Source organism: Hylobates moloch, unplaced genomic scaffold (genome assembly GCF_009828535.3).
Source record: "Hylobates moloch isolate HMO894 unplaced genomic scaffold, HMol_V3 SCAFFOLD_18, whole genome shotgun sequence".
Lineage (NCBI taxonomy): Eukaryota > Metazoa > Chordata > Mammalia > Primates > Hylobatidae > Hylobates > Hylobates moloch.
The window spans coordinates 68,784,226-68,807,084 of record NW_026652293.1 but is presented as its reverse complement, the minus strand read 5'-3'; the positions used below and the strand labels follow the sequence as shown (position 1 = coordinate 68,807,084).

At 40.9% G+C, this 22,859-nt stretch overlaps 1 protein-coding gene across 2 annotated transcripts in view; it reads right to left on the bottom strand.

The window, feature by feature from the left end:
• GPR137B (G protein-coupled receptor 137B) overlaps window positions 1-22,859 on the bottom strand; it is a 68,656-nt gene that overhangs the window by 9,179 nt on the left and 36,618 nt on the right. For both annotated transcript variants that reach the window (XM_058430382.1, XM_032137742.2), the window contains exons 3-5: window positions 22,163-22,385; window positions 20,833-20,982; window positions 16,318-16,446 (exon numbers count right to left, since the gene is read on the bottom strand). In XM_058430382.1, coding sequence (XP_058286365.1) covers window positions 16,318-16,446; window positions 20,833-20,982; window positions 22,163-22,385 — 502 coding nt within the window. The remainder of the gene's footprint in view (window positions 1-16,317; window positions 16,447-20,832; window positions 20,983-22,162; window positions 22,386-22,859) is intronic.

Here is a 22,859-nt window from a genome sequence, read left to right as displayed (position 1 = left end):
ACAAAATGGGAGATATTACAACCGATACCACAGAAATACAAAAGATCATTCAAGGTTACTATGAACACCTTTACACAAACTAGAAAATCAAAATATACAACCCTCCTAGATTAAATCAGGAAGAAACAAAGTGAACAGACCAATAACAACTAGCGAGATTGAAACAGCAATAAAAACATTTCCAACAACAAAAAAAGTCCAGGACCAGGTGGATTCATAGCTAATTTCTGTCAGATATTCAAAGAAGAACTGGTACCAATCTTATTCTGAAACTGTTCCAAAAGAGAGTGAAAGAGGGAATCCTCCCTAAATCATTCTTTGAAACCAGTATCACCCTAATACCAAAACCAGGAAAGGACATAGCAAAACTATGTTTATCCCTGATGAACACAGATGTAAAAATCCTCAACAAAATATTAATAGCTAACTGAATCCAACAGCATATCAAAAAGATAATCCACCATGATCAAGTGGGTTTCATATCAGGGATGCAGGGATGGTTTAACATACATGAGTCAATAAATGGGCTGTATCACATAAACAGAATTAAAAACAAAAATCATATGATTATCTCAATGGATGCAGAAAAAGCATTTGAAAAAATCCAGCATCTCTTCAGGACTAAAGCCCTCAGCAAAATTGGCATAGAAGGGACATACATCAAGATAATAAAAGCCATCTATGACAAACCCACAGCCAACATTATACTGAATCAGGAAAAGTTGAAAGCATTCCACCTGAGAAATGGAACAAGACAAGGATACGCTCTTTCACCACTTCTATTCAACATAGTACTGGAAGTCCTTAGCCAGAGCAATCAGACAACAGAAAGAGAACATCCAAACCAGTAAAGAGTAAGTCAAACTGTCACTATTCGCCAATGACATGATCGCATACCTAGAAAACCCTAAAGACGTATCCTAAAAGCTCCTAAAACTGATTACCAACAACGACCGAGCTGAGAATCAAATAAGGAACTCAACCCCTTTTACAACAGCTGCAAAAACAAAATACTTAGGAATATACCTAACCAAGAAGGTGAAAGCTCTCTACAAGGAAAACTACAAAACACTGCTAAAAGAAATCACAGATGACACAAACAAATGGAAACACATCCCCCATGCTCATAGATGGGTAGAATCAATATTATGAAAGTGACCATACTGCCAAAAGCAATCTACAAATTCAATGCAATTCCCATCAAGATACCATCATCAGGCTGGATGCAGTGGCTCACACCTGTAATCCCAGCATTTTGGGAGGCCAGGCAGGTAGATCACTTGAGGTCAGTAGTTCGAGACCAGCCTGGACAACATGGCAAAACCCGGTCTCTACTAAAAAATACAAAAGTTAGCCAGGTGTGGTGGTGCATACTTGTAATCACAGCTACTTTGGAGGCTAAGGCACAAGAGTTACTTGAACCTGGGAGGCAGAGATTGCAGTGTGCCACTATCACACCACTGCACTCCAGCCTGGGCGACAGAGCAAGACTCTGTCTCAAAAAAACAGAAAGGTCATCATTCTTCACAGAAATAGAAAAAATTCTAAAATTCATATGGAACCAAAAAAGACCCTGCATAGCCAAGGCAAGACTAAGCAAAAAGAACCAACGTGGAGGTATCACATTATCCAGCTTCCAACTATACAACAAGGCTATAGTTACCAAAACAGCATAGTACTGGTATAAGAATAGGCAGGCAGGGCCAGGTGCAGTGGCTCAAGCCTGAAATCCCAGCACTTTGGGAGGCCAAGGCGGGTGGATCACTTGAGGTCAGGAGTTCAAGACCAGCCTAGTCAACATAGTGAAACCTCGTCTCTACTAAAAATACAAAAATTAGCTGGGCATGGTGGTAGGTGCCTGTAATCCCAGCTACTCAGGAGGCTGAGGCAGGAGAATCACTTGAACCTGGGAGGCAGAGGTTGCAATGAGCCGGGATTGCACCACTGCGCTCCAACCTGGGTGACAGAGTGCGGCAGGTACACCAATGGAACATCATAGAGAACCCAAAGGCCAAATATTTACAGACAACTGATCTTCAACAACACAAAAACATAAAATGAGGAAAGGACACCCTGTTCAACAGATGGTGCTGGGATAATTGGCAAGCCACATGTAGAACAATGAAGCTGGATCCTCATCTCTCACCGTATACAAAAATCAACTCAAGATGGATCGAAGACTTAGAATCTAAGACCTGAAACCAGAAAAACTCTAGAAGATAACATCAGAAAAATTCTTCTAGACATTGTCTTAGGCAAAGAGATCATGACCAAAAATCCAAAAGCAAATAAAACAAAAACTAAGATAAATACATGGGACCTAATTAAACAAAAAGTCTTCTGTACAGCAAAGGAATAATCAGCAGAGTAAACAGACAAGTCATAGAGTAGGAGAAAATATTCACAGACTATGCATCCAGCAAAGGACTAATATCCAAAATCTTCAGGCAGCTCAAACATATCAGCAAGAAAAAAAAAACAACTAATCCCATCCAAAAGTGGGCTAAGGACATGAATAGACAATTCTCAAAAGATATCCAAATGGCCAACAAACATGAAAAAATCCTCAACATCACTAATTCTCAGAGGAATGCAAACCAAAACCACAATGAGATGCCCCATACCTTACTCCTGCAAGAATGACCATAATTCAGAAATCAAAAAAATAACAGATGTTGGCATGGATATAGTAAAAAAGAACACTTTTATACTGCTGGTGGGAATCCCACTTACTGGGTATCTACCCAGAGGTAAAGGAGTCATTATATGAAAAAGACACTTGTGCAGGCATGTTTATAGCCACACAATCCACAGTTCCCAAAATACAAAAATATGGAACCAGCCTAAATGCCCATCAACCAACTAGTGGATAAAGAAAAATGGTGTATATATATATACACCATGGAATACTACTCAGCCATAAAAAGGAATGAAATAGCATCCACAACAACCTGGATGGAGTTAGAGACCATTATTCTAAGTGAAATAACTCTCAGGAATGGAAAACCAAACATCATATGTTCTCACTTATAAGCAGGAGCTGAGCTATGAGGACGCAAAGGGATAAGAGCGATATAATGGACTTGGGGACCTAGGGGAAGGGTGGAAGAGGATGAGGGATAAAAGACTACACATTGGGTACAGTGTACAATGCTAAGGTAATGGGTGCACCAAAATCTCAGCAGTCACCACTAAACAACTTTTCCATGTGATCAAACACTATTCCCGAAAAACTTTTGAAATTAAGACTAAAATTAAAAAATAATAATAATTCTTGGCCAGGCACAGTGGCTCATGCCTGTAATCCTAGCACTTTGGGAGGCTGAGGCAGGTGGATGACTTGAGGTCAGGAGTTTGAGACCAGCCTGGCCAACACGGTGAAGCCCCATCTATACTAAAAATACAAAAATTAGCTGGGTGTGGTAGCTCATGCCTGTAGTCCCAGCTACTCGGGAGGCTGACGCAGGAGAATCACTTGAACCCAGAAAGCAGAGATTGCAGTGAGCCAAGATCACGCTACTGTACTCCAGCCTGGGCAACAGAGCAAGACTCCATCTCAAATAAAAATAAAAATAACTGAATTCATGAGCAATATCCTACAAGCACAAGCAACCAAAGCAAAATGGAAAAACAGGATCATATCAAGTTAAAAGCTTTTGCATAGTAAAAGAAACAACAAAGTCGAGACAACCCACAGAATGGGAGAAAATATTTGCAAACTACCCATCTGACAAGGGATTAATAACCAGAATATATAGAAAAAGGTGTAGTAATCAAAATTAAAAATGGGCAAAAGATTTGAACAGACATTTCTCAAAAGGCGACATACAAATGGCAAACAGGCATATGAAAAAGTGTTCATCAATGATCATCAGAGAAATGCAAATCAAAACTACAGTGAGATATTACCTCACCGCAGTTAAAATGGCTTGTATCTAAAAGGCAGTAACAAACACTGGCAAGGATGTGGAGAAAAGGGAACCCTTGAACACTGTTGGTGGGAATGTATATTAGTACAACCACTATGGAGAACAGTTTGGCAGTTCCTCAAAAAAAACTAAAAATTGAGCTACCACATGATCCAGCAATCCCACTGCTGGTATCTACCCAAAAGAAGGGAAATCAGGATATTGAAGAGATATCTGTGCTCCCGTGTTTGTTGCAGCACTGTTCACAATAGCTAAGCTTTGGAAGCAACCTAAGTGTTCATCAGCAGATGAATGGATAAAGAAAATGTGGAACATATACAGAATGGAGTACCATTCAGCCATAAAAAAGAATGAAATCCAGTAATTTGGAACAACATGGATGAATTGGAGATGATTATGTTAAGTGAAATAAGCCAGACACAGAAAGACAAACATCGCATGTTCTCACTTATTTGTGGGATCTAAACTCAAACAATTGAACTCATGGACATAGAGAGGAGAAGGATGGTTGCCAGAGACTGGGAAGGGTAGTGGCGGGGGGAGAGAGTATGGTTAATAGGGGGAAGAAAAAAAAAAAAGAATTTGAGTGAATGAATAAGACTTACTATTTGATAGCACTAACAACAGGGTGGACTACATAGTCAATAATAACTGTACATTTTAAAATAACTAAAAGAGTGTGACTGGATTGTTTGTAAAACAAAGGATAAATGCTTGGGATGGAGACACCATTCTCCATGATGTGATTACTTCACATTGCATGCCTGTATCAAAACATCTCATGTACCCCATAAATATACACCCCTATTATCTATGTATCCACAAAAAAATTTTTTTAAAGCTAGATGATGCCCAGATTAGCCAGAATAAAGTAGATAGTTCAATTTGGATATAAATCATGAGAGCAGTCATAACAATGGTGAAATCATTTGGGGAGGATTTCTCATCCCATTTCCATCTCCTGCCTCTATAATAATTTCATCCTGTTTCTGCCCCAAAACTGAGTTTACCTCTCAAAAAATTTCCAATGACTGGTCTCGGGTACACCCTAGAAGTCATTGCCAGTTTTCAAGATCACAGCTGCCCTGGGATGACTGCTGGGGTTTGAAAAGCCTTTTCTGCCAGCAGCTTCTAAAAAGTAAAGTTGTCTTTGTCAGGAAAGCCTATTTTAAATAAACAAGATCAGAACTAGATTATATGGCACACCAAATCAGGCATATGTTTTGACACCATTGTACTTAACATCAGTGACCTATTTAAAAGTTAATAGAACATGAACAGAGGTGGCCACAAGATGGCTATCTAAATGTGGATTCCTGCTTTGCTAAGACTAATTGTAGCCAAACATAAGGAGCAAAGTGGAACACAACGTGGATTGCCTTAAAATTTACTCTTTTTAATAGTTTAAGAATACCTATGAGCCACGTGCAAAAGAATGAAGTTGGATCCTTATCTCACACCATATACAAAAAATAACTCAAAATGTATTAAAGACCAAATGTAAGAACAAAAACTACAAAACTCTCAGAAAAAAATATAGGGGCAAGTCTTCAGGGGCAAATACAGATGCTTCTCAAATTATGATGAGATTACATTCTGATAAACTCATTGTAAGTTGAAAATAAATCAGAAATACACACCATAGAGTATTGGTTGTTGACCCCTATGATCGCATGACTGACTGAGAGCTGTGCCTCAATGCCCTATACATCTTGAGAGATTATCATACCCCATATTGTTAACCTAGGAAAAGATTTAAAAATTCAAACTTTCAATTATAGTTTCTACTGAATGTGTCCTGCTTTCACACCATCTGTGAAGTTGAAAAATTGTAAGTTGAACTGTTGTAAATTAGGGACCATCAGTATAGGATGTGGCAAAGGGTTCTTGGGTATGACACCAGAACACGAGCAACAAAAGATAAATACAGTGGACAAAAGTAAAAGCTTTTGTGCTTCAAAGGATACCAATCAAGAAAGTGAAAAGACAGCTACAGAATGAGAGAAAATATGTGCAAATCATATACCTGACAAGGGACTCAGAGTATATTTAAAACATATAAAGAACTCTTACAACTCAATAATAAAAAGACAACCCAGTTCAAAAATGGACAACGGATGTGAATAGACATTTCTCCAAAGAAGATACACAAGTGACCACTAAGCACACAAAAAGATCCTCGACAAACTTAGTCATCAGAGAAATATACATCAGAAGCCAAAAGGAGACATCATTTAATACCCATTAGGATATCTAGAATCAAAAAGTCAACAAGTGCTAGGAGCGTGGAGGAATCAGAACCTTCATACACTGCTGGTGAGAATGTAAAATGGTGCTGTCTCTGTGGAAAATAGTCTGGCAGTTTTTCAGAAAGTGACACTCAGAAATACCATATGACCCAGCAATTCCACTCCTAAGAATATACCCAAGAGAAATGAAAACATATGTTTACACAGAAACTTATACACAAATGTTTATAACAGCCTTATTCATCATAGCCAAATGATGGAAATGACCCAAATGTCCACTCATATCCACAAATGGTTTCCTTAAATGTGTCCTTTTTATCATTTCAAACTAATCGATGTGGGTCGTCAAGAAGTTTGAAATTATAGTCCAGGCACAGTGGCTCACACCTGTAATCCCAGAACTTTGGGAGGCCAAGGCAGGTGGATCGCCTGAGTTCAGGAGTTCAAGACCAGCCTGGCCAACATAATGAAACCCCATCTCTACTAAAAATACAAAAATTAGCCAGGTGTGGTGGCAGGCGCCTGTAATCCCAGCTATTTGGGAATCTGAGGCAGGGGAATCGCTTGAACCCAGGAGGCAGAGGTTGCAGTGAGCTGAGATCACCCCACTCCACTCCAGCCTGGGTGACAGAGCCAGACTCTGTATCCAAAAAAAAAAAAAAGCTTGAAATGAAATGATAAAAAGGAAACATTTAAGAAAAACTTAAAATTCCTTAAAACCAGTGATGTCATACAGGGATAAAAACATATCACCTATTAGATGGCCGAATAGGAACAGCTCCAGTCTGCAGCTCCCAGTGAGATCGACACAGAAGGCGGGTGATTTCTGCATTTCCAACTGAGGTACCTGGTTCTTCTCACTGGGACTGCTTGGACGGTGGGTGCAGCTCAGGGAGGGCGAGCTGAAGCAGGGTGGGGTGTCGCCTCGACCGGGAAGCGCAAGGAGTCAGGGAATTTTCTCCCCTACCTAAGGGAAGCCGTGAGGGACTGAGCCTGAGGAACTGCATGCTCCGGCCCAGATACTGCACTTTTCTGACAGTCTTCACAACCCACAGACCAGGAGATTCCCTCTGGTGCCTATCTCTCCAGGGCCCTAGGTTTCAAGCACAAAACTGGGCAGCCATTTGGGCAGACACTGAACTAGCTGCAGGAGGTTTTTTTTGTTTTGTTTTGTTTTCCCATACCCCAGTGGCACCTGGAACACCAGTGAGACAGAACCATTCACTCCCCTGGAAAGGGGGCTGAAGCCAGGGAGCCAAGTAGTCTGGCTCGGCAGGTCCCACCCCCACGGAGCCCAGCAAACTAAGATCCACTGGTTTGAAATTCTCACTGCCAGCACAGCAGCAGTCTGAGGTTGACCTGAGATGCTCAAGCTTGGTGTGGGGAGGGGCATCCGCCATTGCTGAGGCTTGAGTAGGTGGTTTTACCCTCACAGTATAAACAAAGCCGCTGGGAAGTTCGAACTGGGCAGAGCCCATGGCAGCTCAGCAAGGCCACTGTGGCCAGACTGCCAGATTTCTCCTCTCTGGGCAGGGCATCTCTGAAAAAAAGGCAGCAGCGCCAGCCAGGGACTTATAGATAAAACCCCCAAATCCCTGGGACAGAGCACTTGGGGGAAGGGGCAGCTGTGGGCACAGCTTCAGCAGACTTAAATGTGCCTGCCTGATGGCTCTGAAGAGAGAAGGAAATCTCTTAGCACAGTGTTCAGGCTCTGCTAAGGGTCAGACTGCCTCCTTCAGTGGGTCAATGACCCCCATGTATCCTGACTGGGAGATACCTCCCAGTAGGGGCTGACAGACACCTCATGCAGGAGAGCTCTGGCTGGCATCGGGCAGGTACCCCTCTGGGACAAAGCTTCCAGAGGAAAGAACAGGCAGCAATCTTTGCTGTTCTGCAGCCTCCACTGGTGATACCCAGGCAAACAAGGTCTGGAGTGGAACTCCAGAAGACCTGCAGCAGAGGGGCCTGACTGTTAGAAGGAAAACTAACAAACAGAAAGGAAGAACATGTCCACTCAGAGACTCCATCCGAAGGTCACCAACATCAAAGACCAAAGGTAGATAAATCCACAAAGATAGGGAGAAACCAGCACAAAAAGGCTGAAAATTCCAAAAACCAGAATGCCACTTCTCCAAAGAATCACAACTCCTCACCAGCAAGGGAACAAAACTGGACAGAGAATGAGTTTGATGAACTGACAGAAGTAGGCTTCAGAAGGTGGGTAATAACAAACTCCTCCGAGCTAAAGAAGCATGTTCTAACCCAATGCAAGGAAGCTAAGAACCTTGAAAAAAGGTTAGATGAATTGCTAACTAGAATAACCAGTTTAGAGAAGAATATAAATGACCTGATGGAGCTGAAAAACACAGCACAAGAACTTCGTGAAGCATACAGAAGTATCAAGAGCCAAATCGATCAAGTGGAAGAAAGGATATGAGATTGAAGATCAACTTAATGATACAAAGCGAGAAGACAAGATTAGAGAAAAAAGAATAAAAAGGAATGAACAAAGCCTCCAAGAAATATGGAACTATGTGAAAAGACCAAATCTACGTTTGATTGGTGTACCTGAAAGTGATGGGGAGAATGGAACCAAGTTGGAAAACACTCTTCAGGATATTATCCAGGAGAACTTCTCCAACATAGCAAGGCAGGCCAACATTCAAATTCAGGAAATCCAGAGAACACCACAAAGATACTCCTCGAGAAGAGCAACCCTAAGACACATAATCGTCAGATTCACCAAGGCTGAAATGAAGGAAAAAATGTTAAGGGCCGCCAGAGAGAAAGGTTGGGTTACCCACAAAGGGAAGCCCATCAGACTAACAGCAGCTGTCTCTGCAGAAACCCTACAAGCCAAAAGAGAGTGGGGGCCAATATTCAACATTCTTAAAGAAAAGAATTTTCAACACAGAATTTCACATCCAGCCAAACTAAGCTTCATAAGTAAAGGAGAAATAAAATCCATTATAGACAAGCAAATGCTGAGAGACTTTGTCACCACCAGGCCTGCCTTACAAGAGCTCCTGAAGGAAGCACTAAATATGGAAAGGAACAACCAGTACCAGCCACTGCAAAAACATACCAAAGTGTAAAGCCTGTCAACACTATAAAGAAGTTGCATCAACTAATGGGCAAAATAACCAGCTAACGTCATAATGTCAGGATCAAATTCACACATAACAATATTAACCTTAAATGTAAATGGGCTAAATGCCCCCACTAAAAGACACAGACTGGCAAACTGGATAAAGAGTCAAGACCCATCAGTGTGCTGTATTCAGGAGACCCATCTCATGTGAAAAGACACACACAGGCTCAAAATAAAGGGACGGAGGAATATTTACCAAGCAAATGGAAAGCAAAAAAAAAAAAAAAAAAGAAAAAAGCAGGAGTTGCAATCCTAATCTCTGATAAAAACAGACTTTAAACCAACAAAGATCAAAAGAGACAAAGAAGGCCATTACATAATGGTAAAGGGATCAATGCCAACAAGAAGAGCTAACTATCCTAAATATATATGCACCCAATACAGGAGCACCCAGATTCATAAAGCAAGTTCTTACAGACCTACAAAGACACTTATACCCCCACACAACAATAATGGGAGACTTTAACAACCCACTGTCAGTATTAGACAGATAAATGAGACATAAAATTAACATGGATATTCAGGGACTTTAACTCAGCTCTGGACCAAGCGGACCTAACAGACATCTACAGAACTCTCCACTCCAAATTAACAGAGTATACATTCTTCTCAGCACCTCATCTCATTTATTCTAAAATTGACCACATAATTGGAAGTAAAACACTCCTCAGCAAATGCAAAAGAACAGAAATCATAACAGTCTCTCAGACCACAGTGCAATCAAATTAGAACCCAGGATTAAGAAACTCACTCAGAACTGCACAACTAATGGAAACTGAACAACCTGCTCCTGAATGACTACTGGGTAAGTAACAAAATTAAGGCAGAAATAAAGATCTTCTTTGAAACCAATGAGAAAAAGACACAATGTACCAAAATCTCTGGGACACATTTAAAGCAGTGTGTAGGGGGAAATTTACAGCAAAAAATGCCCACAAGAGAAAGCAGGAAAGATCTAAAATTGACATCCTAACATCAAAATCAAAAGAACTTGGGAAGCAAGAGCAAACAAATTCAAAACCTAGCAGAAGAAATAACTAAGATCAGAGCAGAGCTGAAGGAGATAAGAGACAGGAAAAACCCTTCAAAAAAAATCAATGAATCCAGGAGCTGATGTTTTGAAAAGATCAACAAAATGGATAGACCACTAGCCCGACTAATAAAGAAGAAAAGAGAGAAGAATCAAATAGACGCAATAAAAGATGATAAAGGGGATATCACCACCGATCCCACAGAAATACAAACTACCATCAAAGAATACTATAAACACATCTATGCAAATAAACTAGAAGATCTAGAGGAAATGGATAAATTCCTGGACACATAAACCCTCCCAAGTCTAAACCAGGAGAAGTCTAATCCCTGAATAGACCAATAACAAGTTCTGAAATTGAGGCAGTAATTAATAACATACCAACAAAAAAAAGTCCAGGACCAGAAAGATTCATGGCCGAATTCTACCAGAGGTACAAAGAGGAGCTGGTACCATTCCTTCTGAAACTATTCTAAACAATAGAAAAAGAGGGAATCCTCCCTGACTCATTTTATGAGGCCAGCATCATCCTGATACCAAAACCTGGCAGAGACACAACAAAAAAAAGAAAATTTCAGACCAATATCCCTGATGAACATCAATGCGAAAATCCTCAATAAAATACTGGCAAACCAAACCCAGCAGCACATTAAAAAGCTTATCCACCACGATCAAGTCAGCTTCATATCTGGGATGCAAGGCTGGTTCGACATACACAAATCAATAAACGGAATCCATCACATAAACAGAACCAATGACAAAACTACATGATGATCTCAATAGATGCAGAAAAGACCTTTGACAAAATTCAACACCCCTTCATGGTAAAAACTCTCCATAAACTAGGTATCAATGGAATGTATCTCAAAATAATACCTATTTATGACAAACCCACAGCCAATATCATACTGAATGGGCAAAAACAGGAAGCATTCCCTTTGAAAACCCGCACAAGGCAAGGATGCCCTCTCTCACCACTCCTATTCAACATAGTATTGGAAGTTCTAGCCAGGGCAATCAGGCAAGAGAAAGAAATAAAGCATATTCAAATAGGAAAAGAGGAAGTCAATTGTCTTTTTTTGCAGACGATATGATCATATATTTAGAAAACCCCATTGTCTCAGCCCAAAATCTCCTTAAGCTGATAAACAACTTCAGCAAAGTCTCAGGATACAAAATCAATGTGCAAAAATCACAAGCATTCCTATACACCAATAACAGCCAAATCATGAGTGAACTCCCATTCACAATGGCTACTAAAAGAAGAAAATACCTAGGAATACAACTTACAAGGGATGTGAAGGACCTCTCCAAGGAGAACTACAAACCACTGCTCAAAGAAATAAGAGAGGACACAAACAAATGGAAAAACATTCCATGCTCATGGATAGGAAGAATCAATATTGTGAAAATGGCCATACTGCCCAAAGTAATTTATAGATTCAATGCTATCCCCCATCAAGCTACCATTGACTTTCTTCACAGAATTGGAAAAAACTACTTTAAACTTCATATGGAACCAAAGAAGAGCCCACATAGCTGAGACAATCCTAAGCAAAAAGAACAAAGCTGGAGGCATCATGCTACCTGATTTCAAACTATACTACAAGGCTACAGTAACCAAAACAGCATGGTACTGGTACCAAAACAGATATACAGACCAATGGAACAGAACAGAGTCCTCAGAAATAATACCACACATGTACAACCATCTGATCTTTGACAAACCTGACACAAACAAGCAATGGGGAAAGATTTCCTATTTAATCAATGGTGTTGGGAAAACTGGCTAGCCATACGCAGAAAACTGAAACTGGACCCCTTCCTTACACCTTATACAAAAGTTAACTCAAGATGGATTAAAGACTTACACATAAGACCTAAAACCATAAAAATCCTAGAAGAAAACCTAGGCAATACTATTCAGGACATAGGCATGGGCAAAGACTTCATTCTAAAAACCAAAAGCAATGGCAACAAAAGCCAAAATTGACAAATGGGATCTAATTAAATTAAAGAGCTTCTGCACAGCAAAAGAAACCATCATCAGAGTAAACAGGCAACCTACAGAATGGGAGAAAATTATTGCAATCTGTCCATCTGACAAAGGGCTAATATCCAGAATCTACAAAGAACTTAAACAAATTTACAGGAAAAAAACAACCCCATCAAAAAGTGGGCAAAGGATATGAACAGACACTTCTCAAAAGAAGTGCAGCCAATAAACATGAAAAATATGCTCATCACTGGTCATTAGAGAAATGCAAATGAAAACTACAATGAGATACCATCTCACACCAGTTAGAATGGCGATCATTAAAAAGTCAGGAAACAACAGATGCTGGAGAGGACATGGAGAAACAGGAACGCTTTCACACTGTTGGTAGTAGCGTAAATTAGTTCAACCATTGTGGAAGACAGTGTGGCAATTCCTCAAGGATCTAGAACTAGAAATACCATTTGACCCAGCAATGCCATTACTGGGTATATACCCAAAGGATTATAAATCATTCTACTATAAAGACACATGCACATGTACATGCACACGTATGTTTACTGCAGCACTATTCACAAGAGCAAAGACTTGGAACCAACCCAAATGTCCATCAATGATAGACTGGATAAAGAAAATGTGGCACATATATACCATGGAATACTATGCAGCCATAAAAAGGGATGAGTTCATGTCCTTTGCAGGGACATGGATGAAGCTGGAAACCATCATTCTCAGCAAGCTGACACAAGAACAGAAAACCAAACACCGCATGTTCTCACTCGTAAGTGAGAATTGAACAATGAGAACACATGGACACAGGGAGGGGAACATCACACACCGGGGCCTGTAGTGGGGTGGGGAGGTAGGGGAGGGACAGCATTAGGAGAAATACCTAATGTAGGTGATGGGCTGATGGGTGCAGCAAACCACCACAGCACACGTATACCTATGTAACAAAACACGTTTTGCACATGTACCCCAGAACTTATATATAATATACATATTATATATAATATTTATTATATATGTATATATATATAATTATACATAATTATATATTATATAATTGTATATTACATATGTTATACATAATTATATATTATATTATACATAATTATATATTATATTATACATAATTATATATTATATATTATATATGTATATATAAATTATATATACTTATATGTTATATATAATATATAATATATATGTATATATGATTTATATGTATATATACATAATATATAATTATATATGTATATATAATATATACATATATAATTATATTTATGTATATATACATAATATATATTATGTTTAAATACATATATAATCATATATATAATATATAGTATAATAATAAAAAAAGATGTCCATCAATGGATGAATGGGTAAGCAAAATGTGTTCTATCCATACAATGAAATATTTGGCAATGAAAAAGAATTAAGTACAAATATATGTTACAACGTAGATGAATCTTGAAAAAAACATTCTGCTAAGTGAAAGAAGTCAGTCACAAAAACCCACACACCATATGATTCCATTCATATGAAAGTCGAGACCAGGGAAATCTATAGACACAAGAGATTACAGTGGCTTATGCCCGGGGGTAGGGCAGGGACAGAAAGGAAATGGGGAATGACAGATGATAGTATGGGGTTTCCTTTTGAGATGATGAAAGTGTTCTAAAATTGGCTGTGGTGATGGTTGCACATATGTGAATATCCCCCAAACCACTGAATTATACACATGAAATGGGTGAATTATATAAGTGAGTTACATCTCAATAAAGCTGTTTTTAAAAGAAAAAAAAACAGCCAGGAGTTTGAGACCAGCCTGGGCAACACAGCTCACGCAAGTAATCCCAGCTACATGCGAGACTAAGGCAAGAGAATCGCTTAAGCCCAGGAGGTCAAGGCTGAGGTGAGCTGTGAACGTGCCACTACACTCCAGCCTGGGTGACAGAGCAAGACGCTGTCTCAAAAAAGAAAAGGATAAGGACAGAGATTCTCAAACTTTACAGTTCATTCAGATCACTTGGAGTGCTTATTAAAAATGTACATTCCCAGAACCTACCCCAGAGATTCTGGTCTGGGTCTCCAACATGACCTAAGAATCTTTACACCAAGCGCCCTGAGGGATTCTGATTCAGATGGTAAAGACCCGCACTTGAGTATCTCGTTACCTAGCCTCTGAAGTTTGGCTCTAATGATGCCAAGTCTAGAGACCTGTTTGTACCAAATGAATTATGGATACAAATGTTAGATGACATTTTTAAGAAAATGCCCCAACTGCAGTGTATTCCTTTAAAGTTGATGGGTATGAGTTATAGATTTCCCCCCAAAAGAGTATTAGACTTTTTTCCTGTGTAATTACAGAAGTTATAGATAGGACTATTATGTCATCTATATTGGCCGGGCACGGTGGCTCACACCTGTAATCCCAGCATTTTGGGAGGCCGAGGCGGGCGGATCACGAGGTCAGGAGATCAAGACCATCCTGGCTAACACAGTGAAACCCCGTCTCTACTAAAAATACAAAAAAATTAGCCGGGCATGGTGGCAGGCGCCTGTAGTCCCAGCTCCTCGGGAGGCTGAGGCAGGAGAATGGCGTGAACCCGGGAGGCGGAGCTTGTAGTGAGCCAAGATTGCACCACTGCACTCCAGCCTGGGCGACAGAGTGAGACTCTGTCTCAAAAAAAATATATATATATATATATAATTTCTTCTCAAAACTTTATGATGCCAGAGAAAGCTACAGTGTAGCACAGGAATTAAAACCATGGACTCAGACGGGCACGGTGGCCCACGCCTGTAATCCCAGCACTTTGGGAGGCTGAGGCAGGCGGATCACCTGAGGTCAGGAGTTCGAGAACAGCCTGGCCAACATAGTAAAACCCTGTCTCTACTAAAAATACAAAAATTATCCAGGCATGGTGGCAGGCATCTGTAGTCCCAGCTACTTGGGAGGCTGAGGCAGGAAAATCACTTAAACCCGGGAGGCGGAGGTTGCAGTGAGCTGAGATCGCGCCACTACACTCCAGCTTGGGCAACAGAGCGAGACTTCATCTCAAAAAAAAAAAAAAAGCAAACAAAAAACAAAAAAATACCATTGACTCTGGAACCAGACTGCTTGGTTTGAAGCCTGGCTCTGTCTCCGGTTTCCAAAAACAAGATAAAAAAACAGGTCAGTCATCCGGGTATGAAATAAGAACTGTGAATTATTGGAGGACATTACTCATCTATGCCTTCCTCACCACCCGCTCTTTGCTCACATTGCCCCAAATCCACTCACTGTACTTTTCTATGGGTTTCATAGATCAGTAAGTCAAAAAGCTACCACTAGTGTGTGCGGCTGGAATAATTTACAGAACAAGGCGCCCAGGTGGTTTCTCATGCTGCTTGGTTTTGCATTTTCTGTCCTGTCCCATAAAGACATTCATATAAAGCTGGTTGAACAGCAATGTGACCAAACTAGGGGAGCAGGTTTAGCATTCCTCACGATAATGTTTCTTATTGCCCTATCCTCCCATTCCCTAGTCACCATCCGGCATGCCATTTCCTATGAGTGTTCTCTATTTCCTATTTCTATGTCTCTATTCTCTATTTTCCTTTGCTGTGAGAAAAACTTCTATATTTGGTTCACAGCAAGTCCAAGTCTCAAATACTAAAGAGGCAATGCTGCATTAAAAGAAATAGTTAATCACTTTCCCCAGGCCTTAAGATGCAACTTATAATAGTTTCATTTCTTTTGTAAAATAAAACTAAGCTGAAAAACATTTTCCCTCAAAAGATAAGGTAAATGAATGTCTCAATAAAACAGTCAAGGAAACTTTTCATACCACCACAGAAGGAAGAGGCCCTCTTCTCTTCTGAAAAGTGAAGAAAAGGTTCTAATTGCAGGTCTCATGATCAGAATTAGGAGACATTTTCTTACAAATATAAAATGGTTTACTTACAAGGTCCTTTGTAGGATTTCTAACTCGGAAGAAATAAACGACTAAGGTGGTAGGTAAGAGTTCCCAAACAAATAACACCACTCCAAATAATACGTATCCAGCATCTCCCAGCTGATTCTTCAAATCTGCCTGTTAGAAACAGAGAGGGGGAGTCATCAGACCAAGGGAAGAGGAAATAAATTTGATTAATTCTTTCTAATGTGAACAGAGAATAATTCTAATACTATAGTACAGTTCATTCTCCTATATTTTAGAATGTACTACAGAATATACTATATTAATACTTCTATTTAAAGTATTAAAATATAGTATAGTACATCCTCCTAAAATATGCACATTGAAATCAGATAATAGTGATGGTCTAGACCTCAGATAGGGATTATTTAAACCATATGGGATAAATGATTATCTTCTTCTTCAAAATATTCAAAGACAGAAACTTCTAACCTCTGATGTTTTAATACTTCATGCCCCCAAAACTCTTAAGTCCAAATTAACACTCTCACTTCAATCTAAGCTGATTTTCTTCAACAACTGAATAGTGAGAAGGTTATGTTGCCTCCTCCTAAATTCTTGAGAGCAGCATATAACTATTATCCCTTAGTCTCATCCCTAGGATAAAGAGGTCAACTTTCAAACTTTTCTTCACATAAACCATATCCTGTTGTTTAGCCTTTAAAGCCTACTGTAGGCTAGCTTGTCTAGAAAAACAATCTGCAGAGCCTAAGGTGTTTGGTATGAGGCCCAGTGAGACGGCCAGAGAGTTTGGTGGAGCAGTGTTCTCTCTTTAGAACAGACAGAAGGTTCGTGGGGAAAGTGCATGGTTGGGTTTGGGCAACCATATCAGAAAGGCCATTGTTTCAAAGAAAGAATGTACCTTAAAAGGCCCAAACACCCAAACTTAACCCTTTTGCCTTCTCTATAACATCATACTTAAAGCACAGTGACCAAAACTACTCATGCTTCTTTCAGAAAGATCACTCTCCAGGGCCGGGCACGGTGGCTCAAGCCTGTAATCCCAGCACTTTGGGAGGCCGAGGCAGGTGGATCACGAGGTCAGGAGATCGAGACCATCCTGGCTAACACGGTGAAACCCCGTCTCTACTAAAAATATTTTTAAAAAATTAACCAGGCATGGTGGCGGGCGCCTGTAGTCCCAGCTACTCGGGAGGCTGAGGCAGGAGAATGGCGTGAACCCAGGAGGTGGAGGTTGCAGTGAGCCGAGATCGCGCCACTGCACTCCAGCCTGGGTGACAGAGCAAGACTACAAAAAAAAAAAAAAAAAGATCACTCTCCTACTTCTTCTATATCACATCTCAATCGTGTTCTTTTTTGATTCCACACAAATAAGGTATACAACTGTGGTCATTTGTTTTGCTTGCTCCTAGATTATTTTAGTGGCAACACACATCTAGATAACCATAAATATCCCATAAAAATAGAAGAATTTTAAAGATTGTCATATTTTAAATCCACTGCAATTATAAATTTTATATATCTATATTTTGTTTGTTTCAGACAGGGTCTTGCTCTGTCACCCAGGCTGGAGTGCAGTGGTGCGATCACAGCTCACTGCAGCCTTCAGCTCCTGGGCTCAAGTGATCCTTCCAAGCAGCTAGGACTACAGGTGTGCACCAACATGCCTGGGTAATTTTTTAATTTTAATTTTTTATTTTTGTAGAGATGAGGTCTTGCTATGTTGCCAGGGCTGGTCTCAAACCTCTGGCCTCAAGTGATCCTCCCAAAATGCTGGGATTACAGGCCACTGCACCCACCCATAAATTTTTTTTGTTGTTTTTAAGTCAAAGCAAGATTAGGAAAGTAAAGAAAGAATGGCTACTCCTCCATATACAGAATTTATAGGCAGAGCACCCAGGCATTCTTAATTGAAACAAAAACTGAAGTAATTTTGTTAAAACCAAATCTTTGTTGTTCAATGGATACAGAGTTTCAGTTTAGGAAGATGAAAAAATTCTAGAAATGGATGGTGATGATGGCTGCACAACACTGAGTGTACTTAATGCCAGTGAACTGTACACTTAAAAATGGTTAAAATAGGGCCAGGCGACGGTGGCTCATGCCTATAATCCTAGCACTTTGGGAGGCCGAGGTGGGCGGATCATGACGTCAGGAGTTCAAGACCAGCCTGGCCAATATGGTGAAACCCCATCTCTACTAAAAACACAAAGAAATTAGCCGGGCGTGGTGGCGCTCGCCTGTATTCCCAGCTACTCAGGAGGCTGTGGCAGAAGAATCACTTCAATCCAGAGGTGGAGGTTGCAGTGAGCCAAGATTGTGCCACTGCACTCCAGCCTGGCGACAGAGAGAGACTCTGTCTCAAAAAAATAAAAAAGGTTAAAATAGCAAATGTTATATATATTTTACTACAATACAAAATCAAATCCTTTGTGTATTATGATTGTCTCTAATTCATCGTTTAAAGTTTAGATTTTCATATACTTGACTTCCTCAAAATAGTGCACGCCCTTAGCAGTGCCTTGCCCAGCTTTCTGCCATCCTGTGTTTGTGGTGGTGGTTTGGGTTCAGAGATGTGGTTTTAATCCTTTCTAATTATAACACAATTTTACCTCGTCCTCACAGGTTTAGCTTATCATGATCATTTTATTCTTTCTTCCACTGTCTAAATCCAGCTCAAGGTTTCAGCACTATTGAGATGTTAGAAGCAGATTTATAGATGGTTAGGTATTCAATACTTTTCCAGGAAAAGCTAAGGAAACTTTGCAAATCAATCTAATAAATTTAAAATAGGGAAGTACATTTCTTTGTTAATGGCTAATCCATGTGTCTCTTTTCCTTAGTGGACCCTAAAGCTCCCAGAGGGCAGGGAATGAGTCTGTTCAGTTTTGTATCCCTGGCACTTTGCACAGTGCCCAAGACAAGGAAAAAAAATGCTGTTTGTCAAATGAGTGAATGGTGGTTCATTCTCATTGTTGTTGTGAGTTTTTGTGAGCATGGATGGCAGATGACATTTCACTGCCTTTGTTCATTTGCTTTATGACTCGCAACTTACACATTTATAGAATATATTTTTAAAAACAGTATCATATTGCGACAACTAGTGCCGTGAGCTTTTATAAAACTTTAATATCCTCAGTCACTTCTGTCTAGATTTTCTCAAATGCTGTGTGCATGCTCCATTAAAAACATTCTCTCCCTGAGGATGATGACAAAAAAACAAAAACATTCTCATAAGAACATCACAGTCCTATGTATTTTCTGAAATCTGAATACAATTTGCTTAATCTTTGTAAATGTCACCCTTTAATAGTATCATCTTACATTTATATGGAAGCACGTTAAAAAAATTAAGTACTGGCTGGCGTGGTGGCTTACGCCTGTAATCCTAGCACTTTGGGAGGCCGAGGTGGGTGGATCACCTGAGACAGGAGTTCGAGACCAGCCTGGCCAGCATGGTAAAACCCTGTCTCTACTAAAAATACAAAAACTAGCCAGGTGTGGTAGTGTGCGCCTGTAGTCCCAGCTGCTCTGGAGATTGAGGCAGGAGAATTGCTTGAACCTGGGAGGTGGAGGTAGGAGTTCGAGACCGGCCTGGCCAACATGGTGAAACCCCATCTCTACTAAAAAATACAAAATTAGCCAGGTATGGTGGCTCATGCCTGTAATCCCAGCACTTTGGGAGGCCAACGTGGGTGGATCATCTGAGGTCAGGAGTTCAAGACCAGCCTGACCAACATGGTGAAACCCCATCTCTACTAAAAATACAAAAAATTAGCCAGGTATGGTAGCAGGTGCCTGTTATCCCAGCTACTCTGGAGGCTGAGGCAGGAGAATTGCTTGAACCTGGGAGGCAGGTTGTGCCATTGCACTCCAGCCTGGGCAACAAGAGCGAAACTCCATCTCAAAAAAAAAAAAAAAAAAAATTAAGTACTGCTTAACAAAAGCCCTAAGAGGGAGAATGGGGTGAAAAGTATGTGTGTACACATGTATGTGGATACATACATATATGTAATCTCCTGGTTTTCTCAAAGACATGTGAAAGGGAACAAGGCAGGTGCTGTGATCCCATCTGACAGATGAGTTCAGATGCCACACAGGGAAGTGACCTCTCAAGGTCACTCAGTCATTCACCAGCAAAAACAAGGAGCGTGTACTTCTCTGCCAATGTGAACCACTGACATGCAAATACAGTCGGCCCTCCGTATCAGTGGGTTCCACATGTGCAGACTCAACCATCCACGGATCAAAAATATTTGAAAATAAAAAATACTAATAACAATTAAAAAAAAATTTTCAAACAATGTAGTATAACAACTGTTTACATAGCATTTGTGTTGTATTTGGTATTGTAAGTCATCTAGAGATTAATTTAAAGTATACAGAAGGATGTGTGTAGGTTATATGCAGATACTACACCATTTTATATCAAGGACTTGAGCATCCAGATTTTGGTATTTTCTGGGGTCCTGGAACCAATGCCTCGAGGATACCAAGGGTCCCTGGTCTGGTGACACCTCCTCAGCGCCCCCAACTGACCTGGTCTGATACATTGTACCAGTCGTAATCAAAGGAATGGACGCTCTTGTTCTGAGAAAATGACAGGATGAACAGGTTGTAGCAGGCCCGAGAGGTGTAAAGCAGTATCACGGTGACACCGATGGCAGTCACTTGACACACGGAGGAGCCCTGGAAAAGAGGGAGCAGAAGGTATGGGACACTCCAGGTCCGAGACACTAGCCCCTTCCCCAGTCCCCACCTGGTATCAGCCCTTTGGGATCTCAGGGCACTGTGGTCTCGCTGGGTCTCCCATCAGAGTCCTTCTCACACTCCTCCTTCCTACAATTTCAAGTGTCTTCACATGGACCCTGGGACTTGGTTTGGAGATGCCTTTAATGGGGTTAAAATATGCACCATTTTCCTGTGGCCTAGAGTGTGTGAGCTAGAAAGTCAGACGGCTCATTTGCTAACTCTCTAATGGCCACTGCTCGGCTCCAGGAGGATCTTCTTGGCTTCTACACACAGCAGGTGAGCCCAGGCCAGGGCCTCTGGCTCCAGGAGGCAAGTAAACAATCTCACAGGGACAACGGCTGGGGCAGAGCTCAGGATGGCTCTGTCCAGAGTCTCTGAGGCCGGGAATACAGGAGCTCTAATGTGACTTGGGCTTGGAATTACCTGGAAATCAGTGATTTGTGCCCCACATGATGAAGCTGTCAATTTCCAAAGACACTTAAAAGACCCCTGGCTCAAAATGGACAGTTAACATGACCAAAAAACTAAAACTGACTTTTGAGTACGGTATTAGACAGTCATTAACTAAATCTAAGATATTATTTTCTTTTGCCAGTAGTGCTTTGTTAGCTTGTGTGCCATAGGGGTGAGCTCAGTGGTATTCTGACAACCTATGATTCAACCCTTCCTATTAAAAACCACAGTTCTGTTGTTAAAAGCCTTGAGTAGTCTGGGCACGGTGGCTCACGCCTGTAATCCCAGCACTTTGGGAGGCCGAGGCGGGCAGATCACAAGGTCAAGAGATCGAGACCATCCTGGCTAACACAGTGAAACCCTGTCTCTACTAAAAATACAAAAAATTAGCCAGGCGTGGTGGCGGGCGCCTGTAGTCCCAGCTACTCAGGAGGCTGAGGCAGGAGAATGGCGTGAACCTGGGAGGGTCACACCATGATCCAGCCTGGAGACAGAGTGAGATCCATCTCAAAAAGCCTCGAGTAGTCCCTGTGTGGGAGACAATAAAACAGAGAAAGTCAAGGCAAAATCAAGTCTAAAATTCATCAAAATGTACTTTTGCAAACCAGGAAACTCTTTTTAGAACATGTTTCATGGGAGGGATCTTGACCACATTTCCACCTACCTTGGACTCCAAGTAAATGTTGGCTAAGGACATCTTAGAGATTTTGTAGAGACAGATGGAGAGAGAGACAGCACACAGCACGAAGAGCGTGTCATTAATGGCCACTCTCACGGAGACGATAACCTTCCTCTCCCAATTTCCTGTCTTTACCAGCACAGCACAGGTTAAATTCACCAACAGGAAAACAAGGCTGATGAAGAGGGAGGCCAGGTAGAGGGGTAACCTGGAAGGCATGAGAGCAACTTGTCAGCTGCACATCCCAGGTCAGTCTAGAAGGAAACTGAGATGTGTTTTGGTGAACTGCTAGAAGCAGACATACCAAAGGTGACATTTGAGAGCTTGGACTTTGGCAAGAGACGTTCCCACATTCAAATTACAAACTGACCCCAAATCGTGCCTCTGGATGGTCCTTTACCTCTCTGAACCCCGCTTTCCCCATCTGTGGGATGTTGTGAGGACTGAGAGCTCACACACGTTGGCTGGCGTGGACACTCGCTGAGCGCTTCCTACTCACAGTGAAGAGCACAGCTCGGGATGAGGTTTTACAGGCATTCTGACAACTCCACATTGTTAGAATTAACTTAGACAAAATGCAACCTCTTTGAGCCTTGGTTCCATCACTTGAAAATAAGACTACATAATACCTACCTTATTTATAGGTCTTTTGTGGGGATTAGGTGAGATAATGAATTTGTAT